Source organism: Girardinichthys multiradiatus, chromosome 1 (genome assembly GCF_021462225.1).
Source record: "Girardinichthys multiradiatus isolate DD_20200921_A chromosome 1, DD_fGirMul_XY1, whole genome shotgun sequence".
NCBI lineage: Eukaryota > Metazoa > Chordata > Actinopteri > Cyprinodontiformes > Goodeidae > Girardinichthys > Girardinichthys multiradiatus.
Genome location: NC_061794.1, coordinates 6,529,705 through 6,543,478, shown reverse-complemented (window position 1 = coordinate 6,543,478; position 13,774 = coordinate 6,529,705). Strand labels below are relative to the sequence as shown.

The 13,774-nt window shown below is 37.7% G+C and overlaps 1 protein-coding gene across 2 annotated transcripts in view; it reads right to left on the bottom strand.

Moving 5' to 3' along the window:
- ntsr1 (neurotensin receptor 1 (high affinity)) overlaps positions 1–13,774 on the bottom strand; it is a 95,313-nt gene that overhangs the window by 35,963 nt on the left and 45,576 nt on the right. For both annotated transcript variants that reach the window (XM_047352036.1, XM_047352115.1), the window contains exon 2: positions 5,645–5,846. In XM_047352036.1, the coding sequence (XP_047207992.1) occupies positions 5,645–5,846 (202 nt within the window). The remainder of the gene's footprint in view (positions 1–5,644; positions 5,847–13,774) is intronic.

The following is a 13,774-nucleotide window of genomic DNA, read 5'->3' as shown; positions in this document are numbered from 1 at the left end:
GTATTAAGCCTTGCTGACTCCATACTTTGTAGAACAACATTTTCTTGCATTTATAGCTGCAACTCTTGTGGGGGCGTCACATTTAGAGAGATCATTTGCTCAATTTTCTTTACAAAACAGCTCAACCTCTGTGAGATTTCACAAAAAGCATCTGTAAAATATAATTTTAAAGTCTTGCCACAGATTCTAAACTGAATTTCAGTTTTTCCTGACTAACTTTAATGTGCTTTTGTCTAAATCATTGCATGTCTGGTTGTATATTTGGGGTCGTTGTCCTACTGGGAGCTGAACTTAAAAACCAGTGTTGCATCTTCTACAGCTTTTAACAGGTTTTCATCGAGGTATTAAGCTCCATCAATCTTCCTGTCAACTCTGACCAGCTTCCCGGTCCCTGCTGAAGAAGTGGATCCTGATAGCAAAATGATGGTGTCATTCCCATGTTTCACTGTGAGGATGTAGTGATCAGAGTGATGGACAATGTTATACTCCACACATAGGGCCTGATCTTCAAAAGGTTTGCGTTTACTAAACCGCAGCAAAGCTGATCTACAAACGACGTGGTGATCGGATTGCGTGTCCAGAATCAGCAGAACTGCCGGCGCAAACTTTTTAGTGTGTCTGCCTTCATGAATATGCAGAACACATGATAATGACCCAAATGGAGGATATGCAAATGTAATCCTTTCCCACCCGCAATGCCATTTTCCAAACTTGAATGGGACTGCGAGCGCAATTTTAGCGTGTAGATTTAGCACATTTGAAATTCAAGTGCTAACAGGCACGCAGAAATGTCTGCTGTCTTTGGGCAGAAGGAGGCATAGATAAAATGACAGATGATGTGGAGAAAGAATCTTCTGTTTGTGTTATAACAGATTTGGGATGGAAAAAATAAAAATAATCAAAATAGATGAGAATAGAGGATTCTATGATTATCTAAGCTCTGATTTGGAGCCAATCACAAAAAATGGCCATGATATAGAAACTCCTTGAAACACTTTTTTCTTTCATCTTTCTTGGATCATTCCAGCGTAGCATCGATGTCAGTGAGATCCTCTGCTGAACGCGCACAAAGATCATGTCAAATACGAACATTAATAAGTGCGCACAGCTTGTGAATTGTAATTTCACATCATGCAAAAAACCCACTGTGCTTTGACATTGATAATATAATTAATAGGAAAGGACTAAAGATATTATAAGGCAGATTTAAATCTTTCACTGGCAAACCAGATGCTAAAATCACTTCTTAGCAGGTGAAAAATCATCATTTAAAGGCAGCTTTTCCATTTGGTGAAAGAGAGAGTGTATGCTTTAACCTTGTCACTAAACTAAACACATGCATTATTGACAGTAACGTTATGTCATTGCAGAGCAATCAGAGCTGGATCAGTTTGATGAAGTTGTTTAAATGTGAAGATATGCCATGGGAAGGTTTTGTCTATGATTTTGTGTCATGTTGAGAATTACAATATTTAGTTTCATACTATGTGTTCAGTTTGCATGTGTGTATAAAACTGGAATATATCATGTATTGTAAACCTGGGACCGCAGGGAGAGAGAGGTCACAGCGGGGTTCAGGCTGGAAGAGTCAACCTCAGGTCAGGATGTTCGCCAGCAGCTGTAAGCAGTAAATGCCGGCAGTATCGGCAGTAAAGCAGTAAATGCCGGCTGTTGGGCATGGCATAGATAATAAAGTACTCCCATGGGGGTTGGCAAATTTACAGCGGCGAGATAGACTTCGTAAATAATTCTTGGAGGGGAGGTTTCAGCAGTCAGCTTTAAAGTTTGTTGAGGGTATAAAAACCTTTAATACTGATACTGAGACAGACCACAGACCACTGTGAATACAGCCTAGCTTTGCTGATCCGATTCTCTCCCTAAGGCCTTAGGTAATCTGTCTTCTTTTGTATTATTCTTTTGTATTCAATTATGCATTGGAAATCATTGGACTTATATATCAAATTAAATTTGTGTTAATTTGAATTTCCTGCTCTTCATCTGTTCTTTCTCACTACATCAGGACTGGGTGAGGTTGAAGCTGTTTATAATTAGTGGTGAAATTATTTTACCTCAACAGTCACCAAAAAACTATTTAAACAATCAAACACATTGTATATCATTAAAAAATACTGACAAAACAAACAAAACAAATTTAGTAAAATCATTGGGAAATAATTTATTTTTACATACATAAATGTTCAATTTAAATTCTTTGCAGGACAGTTAATGACGTAATGTTTTAAAATTAGTAAAGCTATAATATACCGATTGCCAACTTCTACAACAAACAATTTTTATGTTGCTCATGTTACATTCAGGCTTAAATATTGTGGCAGTTTACATTAACTATGAACTCTTCAAATGCAGACTCTCAAAGAAACAAAAGAACCCGTTGAGTCTCCGAAAATAATTAAAAGACCATGGGAGGCAAACCTGTAATAAATGAATTAACAGACATGTTTGTCTGCTAATTCATTTATTAATATTTATATATTAATATGTTATTAATATTGATCAGCAATTTGTTGCGAATTACATCAAGCAAGATAGGAGAAATAATCTTGTCACAACAACAAACGTTAACTAAGTGTAACAGTTCGAAAAGCAAGGGCCGAACGGAGCAGAAGGAAAAAAATCAGCAACTGGATCATTTATAATGATGCAGCGTAACAATCCTTGCATATTTTCAACAATACAGCAGAGGATCTGTGTGTTTTTCCTCTTGTTCCAGCCAGTAGCACACACAGTTTCCTCATTTAAATTGAGTGGTCTGCACCTGTTTTGCACCTAATATCCATTGCACACGCAATCTTTGAAGATCACATGCAACACGTTCATTTATTGCACGTGCAATTTATTTATAGTACACACAAATTAGCAGGTGCTATTTGGAATCTTTGAAGATCAGGCCCATAGTGTTTTACACGGAGGCCGAAAAGTTCAAACTCAATGTCATGTGACCAGAGCACCTTCTTCCACATTTGCTGTGTCCTATAAATGGATTGCAGTACATTTTAAACTATATTCTTACAGATTCCTTCTAGCCACTTTCCCATAAATAGCAAATCTTTATGGAGCAAACAACTAATAGAGTGTAGATTTTGGAATGTAGATGCTATGGTTTTGCACAACTTTTTAAAACATTGTACAGTTTGATGGTTTGGTCAAATTGCTGAAAGTCTGCTCCTCAGCAAATTGGTAATTGTTTTGTATGTTGTCTTCTTATGAATAAACAAAGGATAAAATTATGTCATATCTTTGGAAATGGTCATATGACACTGTGAAACTTTTAAAAACAATTACTTGAACTTGGGATGTCTTTCCTTGTTAGCATTGTGTTACCACTCAACTGAATGTTCCACAGCAGCTAATTGCTGAAGGTGTTGCTGTTGTGAAGGTGCTAACATTTGCAGGTGGTCATCTAATCATAACAATAAATTGTACAGTCACCAAATGGCTCTTCAGGGTCTTATACTTCAAACAGCCACACTATCTTATCAGGTAACCCACTAGTTACCCCAACACACTGGGGCTTTGACCCCAATGCGTTGGTCAAAAAACAAAATATTTTCTTCTGGATAAAAAGATTAGATCCTTTCAGCTTGGTATAACTTTTATATTTCAAATACTGTTGTACTGAAAATTCCACTTCAAAACTTGCTGAGGTAAATCATTTTAAGGTTGACCTTAATTTTGTGCCTACACCTACTGCAAACTACGTTTTAGTTTTAATTTGTGAAATCACAAGAAAATATTTAAATGTATTCTGTTTGGTGTCAGTGTTGTTCCTGTGACTCCACAGCTGCTCGGTGAGGTCAAAGAAACTAAAAGTAAATAATTCTGAATTTGTGTCTGTCCAGTGTGATAGCTGAAAAGAAAATTTAAAGTTGTGTCTGATTGCTTTCTGTCAGGGTGCAATTTGAATATCAGCATGCTTCACTGTAGTTAAACTGGACTCTTGCTCACTTAACATTACAATTTTAATCTAAGAATAAATTGACAGTCAAATGGCTTCCTCTGAGTTTTTCATGGCCTTTGCTTCCACGTTTGTCTCCTGATTTATATTGTAAATGTCACATTAATCAAAACCGAGAGGAAGATGGTGCAGTTGGCCTTATTCATGTTCTCCCAACCGGAGGAAATCAATTTCTCATATCCACTTGTAATTTGTGTATTGCTATGTGTCTTTGTTGCTAGATGTACAACAGTTATATGAAAAGGAAGAATTCTTGCTTGGCTGAAGGAACACTGGTGAAGAGTAGAAAGGTTCTAGTCATGTTATAGCAACGACAGGAGTGCATAGATTTCAAAAACTTACAGATACATTCTATAACAATTCAGAACAGCTTGCACATTTAACAATTCTTTGTTTCAGGTTTAAAAAACGTAAAAGATGTGTATCTTTTTTTGTTAACACAGACAAGCAAATCCAATCCAAAATTTAGCACATGCAAAACGTTTGCAAACCACTTTCTTTTTGTTTAATCAAAGCAATTCATTTATTGGAAGCTTTCATAAATAAAGATTTTATCGCCAAACTGTGTTGATAAGCAAATGTCGTCTGTATGTGCTATTTAGCTACATTGGAACGAGGCATTATGAATGTGTTTTGGGTAAAAACTACAAAGGTTATTTATGTGAATTTTAGCTTGAGCACAAAGTGATTTAGTCCAAAAGATGCTTAAAGCTGTTCAATTTCTTGAAACATTTTGTTATTTTCTTCTACAACTTGAGAAATGTTAAACTTCATTGTGACTTCCTATACTCCAGCTGATCATTCAAAGGGACAAATCAATGTTTTCATGAAACTTGTACTATTTGCAGCAGTTTTTTAAAAACAGTCAGTGATTTAAAATACCATCCAGTTAATTGTTGTTCTTATGATTTCTAGGAATGCCTTTGTTCCTCCACCAGAAGCCCTTTTGCCACTTTCCCTCTGATGCCGTTATGTTCGTTTTTGCTGTACGCCCTATTTACACTAAGTGATAAAACTGTGACCAGAGGCAAAATAAATTGTGAAAACTGCCACATACAGCTTTCACATACATATTCTTGACTTCATATGTGTCTTGGCCCCTGGTCTTTTAAAAAAACTATCTGATTTGTGAATCAAGTGCAGACATCAAACAGTAGGTATTAAAAAAAGCAGAACTTTGAGCCACTACCAAACCATAGAGGATCAGGGCCTGAATGCAACACAGCCAGTCACTTTACTGTGTTCCAAGTTCGAACATTTCTTCATTGCACGATACAGAAAGTAGAAATGAATTCATGTCCCTGTGAAAAGCAATTTCTGTCTCTCCTTTGTCTGCTCTGCAACTACCTATTGTGTAGAACTGTTTTGCTTTCCACATTTTATCCACCTTTTGAGAATAATAATCACATATAAAACATTCATTGTTCACTTTCAACATTGCTCCCACCATTTTCTCAGATGTGATTTCAAAACTTTTTCAACTAAATTTTTTTTGTTATGATTTGCTTCTACTAACAGAAGGTAGGAACAAGAATGCATGAAAGTAACAGGAGAAACTTGAAACGTAGAAGAAAAGGAGGAAACTAGCAGCTCTCAGCAAATTTATATTTAATGTCCTCATTACGTGCCTTTTTTGTGGAATTTTAAGTTTTAGTCGTTTGTACTTACGGAGGACAAGAACTCCATGGCGAAGCGACTGGGCGCGGTTGGATTCCAATGTAATGTTTAGCATGGTGGGATTTCCTCTGGTTATAGACATACGGTTATCTTGCTCGGCTTCTCGGAACATCCGCAGCAGCTGATTGGCTATGACCCCATTCAGCACGGAAATGGCAACCATAGGTACCACAAAGGACAGGAATGCATTTACCTGTAAAAGTAAGAACAAAGGGATAATGACTGGTTAGGTTAGACTGGACTAATACTAGGTACAGTTAGATCATCACTACTCAGATACAGTTAAAACTATATGTCATGAAATCAGACAAACCTTTTCTGTTCTAGGTGGCTAAAGTGGCTTTGATATTTTGGAGTGACAATCACATATTTTGTCAGAAGGAATGAGCCAAAATCACAGCAAATTATTGTAAGAAGCTCATGAAATGACAAACAATATTTTTAAACCATGTTATTTACCAAATATTAAAGAGATGTATGCCAATGTATGAGGAATATTTTGTCAGATTTATTGCTAGACAATAAAAATAAATAGAAATAAATATAAATTTATATAATGTATGTTTTTTTTTGCTCTTTTTTGACCGTTCTTTTTCTTTAGTGGTCTTTATTTCACAATATAGACAGGAAATGGACAGATGGAGAAGGGGGATAGACATGCACCAAAGGTTCCAGGGTTGGCAATCAATCCCCAGACGACTGCGTTAAGGACTCAAAGCTTCTGTATATGGTGCACATGCTCTACCTCTACAACGCGCACCACCCCTACAATGTATGGCTTTGACTGCATTTTCCATCCTTTATGTTTTGCCTTTAGGGTTGTGGAGTTAGTGTGTTTTCGCCTCTCACTCATCAATCACAGTTAAAAGATGCCACCCTCCCACGACCCTGATAAAGATTAGGAGGGTAAAGAAAATATTTAAGCAATTTTAGTTTTAGGGGGAGCTTGTTTTAGGTTACACCAGAAGCTTTTAGCAGTCATAGGAGGAGGTGGTTTGGGGAATAACAGATTCCATTTCTGAAAGAATAAAAACTGATGCTAAATGCAATTTATAACAAGAGTCTTGCTGTTTAATGTCTTTTACTTCCCTCACTTCCCCTACAGTACCACACAACATTCTGGGACAGAAATCATCTGCAGACATCAGAACAGTTTGTGCAGAGCATGAATCAATCTCTTCCAGTACCAGTATCTGGGATAAAAAACTTTGGATGGCGCATTTCCCACAATTAATATAGATATTACATGCACTGATACTCACATTTTCATGTACTCTAAGAAATAAATGTTAATTCCAAGAGACGACACTAGGTTATTTCCAAAACACGATTTTTTTGTTTTTGTTTTGTTTTGTCATTTTATATAAGAAATGACTGACTAGCAGCTGGTGCGTTTACATATCATGGTCTCTTATCTTGAAACTAACTTAAATTACAGAGGGTTGAGATTCTAGGATAGCTGCCATGACAACAAGGCCCAATAAATGGGAAACTCATTCATTAAACCTGACATTGCCTTGCTAAGCCACTAATCCTGCTTTGGAGCACAGGCCCCATGAAGTGGATTCACATATGTTCCAAGCTGTCACCTATGTTTACCTGCAAACCGTGGTTATATTAAAAAAATCCAGGATGTTCTGGCATCCATTTTGGAAATCTCATAGTTAAGAAGTAATCCCAATTCTCTAAGGAATAGAAACACAGACTGTAGTTTTGTTTGGCCGCCCTAACCCCCCTAATCTCTGGAACAAGATGCTACAAATGTTGAAAATGTGAACTCTGTATTTATTTTGTCTTGCTAGTTTATAAAACATACCATGTTTTATTGTAACTGCTCTCTGGCATATGCAGCATGACATCGTATCTACTCCAGTGATCTAGTAAGCCAGGAAAGCTAGAAAAAAATGTTTTAAATGCTTTTATTAGCTCGGAAAACCGGGCTAAATCCAGTATTAGCCAGTCAAAGCTGGAAAACAGCCTGGAAGTTCTGATTGGTGAATCCCTTATAGTTTTGTTGTCCTCAGCTTTGTTTTAAAATAAACCTCAATATGCAAATAAATGACTGACTGACTGACCTTTTCTCGCTTAAACTTTTTTATAGTGATATCAGTGGGGTAGAGTAGGTACATGAAACAGAATCATTTATATACTAATGTACCAGGTGTTACAACACTTTTATTCACTGCTGTAGTTCTATCCATTTTTCATTCCATTCAGCTCTCCTGCCTCAGCTAAAGAAAAGCATCACCAAAGCATAATGCTGCCACCATCATGTTTTAGAGTATATGGGTTGTGTATAGTGTTTTTCTAGTCAGAACCACATTTATCCAGTCACATCCATAAAAGCCCACACATTTATACACCAATAGGCAGCTTTGGGTTTAGTGCCTTGCCTCATTGTGACCAGAAAATCATCTTCCACATTTACTGAGGTCCCAACATAGCTTGTAGCAAACTTCAACAGGAATTCTTCTGACTTTCTTTTAACAAAAGGAGTGTCTGGCCACTTCTTGCAAATGACTTAAGGAGTACATGTTATTAGAGACTTCCACTTGACCTTTGGGTCTCTGTTGCTCCTTCAGAGTTGCCATGGGCCTCTGGTGTGCTTCTCTGATTAAGGCCTATCTTACCTCCCCACAAGTGTATTTGCATAACCTTGGCTTGGTAGACCAACTTTTTCCATTTTCAGATGATGGATTGAACGAGGATCTGAGATTTTCTGATATTGTTTTATAACCTCCCTTTAAACTTCTCCAAATCGTTTTCCCTGACTTCCTGGTGTCTTCATGAGGCTGTTTGCTAACAAAAGTTCTTTAAAAACTCCTGAGGCCTTTGCAAAGCAGCCGCATTTATACACACCTTACATTACTTCAATCTGGACAGTATTCTCTATCTAGGTGACTTCTAAAGGCAATTTGTGGCAAGGAATTTAATTAGTGGTCAGAGTACATGCAGGTGGATCTAAATACCTGACACACTTTACATTTATTTTTCTGTAAAAAACTGAAAACCATATGTCATTTTCTTTCTACTGTACTTAATTCTGCATGGCTTCACATTAATCTATCACATGAAATACCAATAAAAGACTGAGTAAACACTCAAAATGAGAAAACAGTTAAAGGGGTTTGTACATTTATGCAAGGCACAGTATCCTGACTTTGCCGCTGATGGGAACTAACAGAGAGCATGTGTATAGGAATTTGTGAAAGTCAAGACAGAAAAGCACACAAAGAGGAATGAACCGTAAGCTGGTCCCAGACATAAGTTATGATGGAGCTGTCTGTCTCTTTAAAATGTGTACAGATGTGTCAAGTGGTAATTAGGTTAGGCATCTGCGTAAGCAATGCACCTGTAATGGTTTTCCCATCATTTCTTTCCGACAGCATTCCCTTAAATACGTGACTCAGCGAGACATACACTCAGATGGATTGATGTTGTTTTTCAAGGGGATAATCATGGATGAAAAATGTTAATGGTCTTAATGAACAGGGTGGCTGACTTCTGAAGTTCTCCTTCCCTCTCGGACTCTGATGTCTGATTAAAGCTGAAAAGGAGAAGGGAGGGAAATCTGCAATGTGAGCCCCGGATTCTCTGTGAGTGCCAAATTCCAACTGAGTGGGAAGAAAATCACAAAAAGCAGCCAAGAAACTTGGTGGATGTGGATAATTAGGAATGAAGTGGAAGGAAACTGAGATGTTAGGCAAATTTAATGAGTGGGAGGAGAAGGGGCCTGCAGAGAGAATTTAAAGGCTTATGTATTTTTTTATGTTTTACATCCATTAAGAAAAAAAGTCAATGTAAGGTCAAAAAGACTTTTGATGAACCAACTCCAGTCCCATTAAGGCTTAAATGTCCTTCTGACCGAGTGCCAGCAGATATCTGTGGGTAGTAAATACCTCTTACTCGATTGGTTCAGGAACAATTTCTCTGATTTATCTGTCACCAGAGATTTACAAAGAACTGGTTGTAGTTCTGTGACTTAAAGTGGGTTGTGATGTATGTTCTGTTTGCCTCCAACAATGACAAGAATCCCAGTATATTTAAACTGAAACAAGACATTATTTCTTTATTCTGAACTTCAATTAAAGAGATGTGGACAACAGGCATGGGCCGGTATGAGAGTTACATAATAGGAAACGTTAGGTATAAATCCTACAATTTGTACGTATTTACCCTGGATTTTAACCCAAAATGATCTAACACTTAGTTTTAACAGAAACGTAAGTACATAAGTACATTTTATTTATATAGCACCTTTCACAGGTCAAAACACACAATGTGCTTTACAATAAATACAACCAATAAAGCATGAAAGATTAAAAACATAAAAGAAAAGATAAAAACAGCATACATGTAACATCATTCAGCAAAAAAGTAGTTAAAAGCCTGTCTTAAACTGCTTTCTAAAAGTATTAACAGAATAAAAACAGTATTTAATCTATCGCCCCCCGTCTGTGTGGTTAAAATATGTTTATGAAACCATAACAGCCTTCGGCTGGAAGGTCTCAGACTGTGAGAAGAGGTGTAGGGCTCTACAAGGTCATAGATACAGGCAGGGGCTTGCCCACAGAGGGCTCAAAAAGTAAAGAAAACATTTTTTAATGAATTCTAAAATGTCCCGGTAGCCAATGTAAAGAGTAATGTGCAGTCTCTATCATATGGTGGTTAAGAGCCTTGCAGCAGTATTCTGAACGGACTAAAGATGGTCAACATTTTTTATATTCCAACACATAAAATGGTTGTTGCAATAATCAAGACGAGATGAAATACAAACCCTAACCCAGTTTCTAAATCTAAAGCAGTTTCTGTGAAGTGGAGCTTACAAAAGACAGACTGAAATTTGACAAAAATCTTAATTGTTTTTCCATAACAAAACATTAGCTGTTCTACCACTACTTTTCCATGAAAAGTTAACAGTAAAAACTGCTGTAGATCATCCACGCATGACAATCCCAAATGTTTCAGTAGAAGTAAACTGGACTCCTACTCTTGTTTCTTAAAGAAACAACACTAAAAGTCATTCTACTTAAACACGATTTATTTATTGTTATTTTGATACATAGACTAGAATAAGCTGACCAGAGCAGTTGACCTTCTATAAAGCAAAATGGTACAATATGTTTTTCATTTTGTTTCTTCTACATCGCTGCTGATTGGCAGCCTCCAGATTCAGGTGACTCAGAGAGATCAAGATGCGAGTTAGTTTGCAGGATGAAGTACTGCTAAGTAAGGCTTATGTGTACAAGGTACCAATATTTGTGTTTTTAATCTGCATTTTTTTCACAATCTTTTGTCAGGGGTTTACTTGTATTCTGTACTGCTGCAGAAAAAAACATCTGAACTCTGAGAACCCCCCCAGGTTGGACTGGAATGAACAGATTATATCAAGATAGGTACCAACTTTACTGCATGGTCCAGCGCAGTTAAACCAGCTGGCTTCACAATGACTGCATATGGAACATAATCCAGGGTACATTATCAATAACAAAATTAAGTGCATCTTGAAGAGTGCTTAAGTGATTTTTTTGTCAGCTACTCTTTAATCGTATTTTTCCTCCATTTTTTTAAATTAACATCCTCGAGAAAGTTGCGAGGTAAAAACCTCTGATGACTAAAGAAACATCTTAATGATTCCCAAAATGTTACTAGTGTTGTAATCTGGGGCTGCTTTGTTGCTTTAGGACTTGGAAGACATGCTCTCATTCACAGAACCATGGATTTTGCTGTCTACCAGAAAATCCTGAAGGATCTTTGTCTTTTTCCAGTTATTTTCCTGTTTATGTATTTTTGAGAACCTTCATTTAATACAACAGCAGGCTTTTACTATAAAACTTTATAAAAAAACATTTATAGAGACTCACAAATTCACTGTAATGTGTAACTCATAAGACCTTCAGATACTATCAGCAGGAAGATACAGTTAGAAATGGGAAAGGCTGAGAGTTACCAATATTTTATTTTACCCAGTATTTAAAACATATACAGGTCCAGACAGCACCATGTTCTTTCACATGACAATTCAATTTGCGCCTATATACAATCTAGTGTGACACACAGAAAGTGAGCTGTGGTATTTGGTATCAAGATGTTAACAGCAGATCCTTGAAGTCCTTCTGTTTTCTAGCATGGGGCATCCTGTTGAAAGAGCCCACAGCCAACAGGTAATACTTTTTTCCATGAAAGGATCTACAGGGGTTGGACAGTGAAACTGAAACACCTGGTTTTAGACCACAATAATTTATTAGTTTGGTGTAGGGCCTCATTCTGCGGCCAATACAGCATCAATTCGTCTTGGTAATGACATATACAAGTCCTGCACAGTGGTAAGAAGGATTTTAAGCCATTCTTCTTGCAGGATAGTGGCCAGGTCACTACGTGATACTGATACACGGCACCGCCTTCAGGATACAATGTTTGAACCATTGGATGCACATGGTCATCAAGAATTGTTCGGTAGTCCTTGGCAGTGACACGCCCATCTAGCGCGAGTATTTGGTCAAGGGTCATGATATGGCAGCCCAAACCATCACTGATCCACCCCCATGCTTCACTCTGGGCCTGCAACAGTCTGGGTTGTACGCTTCTTTGGGGCTTCTCCACACCGTAACTCTCCCGGATGTGGGAAAAACAGTAAAGGTGGACTCATCAGAGAACAATACATGTTTCACATTGTCCACAGCCCATGATTTGCGCTCCTTGCACCATTGAAACCGACGTTTGGCACTCGCATGAGTGACCAAAGGTTTGGCAATAGCAGCCCGGCCATGTATATTGACCCTGTGGAGCTCCCGACAGACAGTTCTGGTGGAAACAGGAGAGTTGGGGTGCACATTTAATTCTGCCGTGATTTGGGCAGCTGTGGTTTTATGTTTTTTGGATACAATTTGGGTTAGCACCCGAACATCCCTTTCAGACAGCTTCCTCTTTCATCCACAGTTAAGCCTGTTGGATGTGGTTCGTCCTTCTTGGTGGTATGCTGACATTACCCTGGATACCGTGGCTCTTGATACATCACAAAGACTTGAACCTTCACACCCTGCTCTTACTGGTGCAATGTGCAATGAAGACTGGCTACTGTTGGAAACATTTAAAATACTTAATAGGGTCTGCGTTGCTATGCTCAAGTTATGTTTAATGATGTGTGAAATAAAATGTATTGTGTAACTTAGAGGCCTGCCTAACAGGCCTCTGTGTATGTGTGTGTTTGACTTAGATATAATTAGCCCTACAACAGTGAAGATATTTCTGTATGTGTCTGCAGATTTCTGTACATGTCTGTAGGGAAAAAGTCAAAAGTAGAATAATAGGAAATGTTGTGCAAAAGTCAAAAGGTCAGCTGAACACAAGTGCAAAACAACTCCGGATATGGAATCAGACAGTTCACTGACAACTGATGAAGTGTATGTTTTTTCTTTTCAATGTACACGCCTTGCTTTTGAATAAAAACTGCTGTTCTGCGGAGAAAAGATCAGAAGTGTTCGGACGAGGTAGATATGATTACTTCTTCTTGATCAGGCAATTTGAACTGCGCAGTCTTCGTGTTTTCTTTTATTATTTAGTTTTACTAAAACAGTATAGCAGGACTTAGCTTTACCAAAACAAACGAGCACGCAGGAGTTCTGGGGAACAGCTCCATCAACTTGGTGACCCCGACGTGATTTTGGAAAAAGCAGAGAAATTCGGATAAAACAGAGATCCACCAACGGACATCTGACACCGGGTACCCATCACAGCATAATAAGGTAAGCAGAAACCTGTTTTAATCAAACTTCTGCGTTTGACATTTTCGATAGGACTAAATTAAATGGTGTCTGATGTCCCAGTAAGTGGAAAACTCTGCTAAATTTAGTACTTAATGATGTTTAAAGAAAGGATGAAGAGTAACTGATATACTGTTAAGGGATAAAGAAATTACTTTTGTCTGAGTTTGGCAACTCCACGTGTTTTTTGACGAAAAAGCGTGATTTTTGCTGGGTTAAAGGCCCGATGTTTGGGCAACTCCAAATCCTGAAAGCGGTTTTAAATAGGGTTTGAGTCCCTTTGAGCAGGGTTTGAGTCCCTGAGAGTTTTATGTTTAAAGGAGTCAGAAGCTAAGATCGGGCAAAACACAGAGGTTTG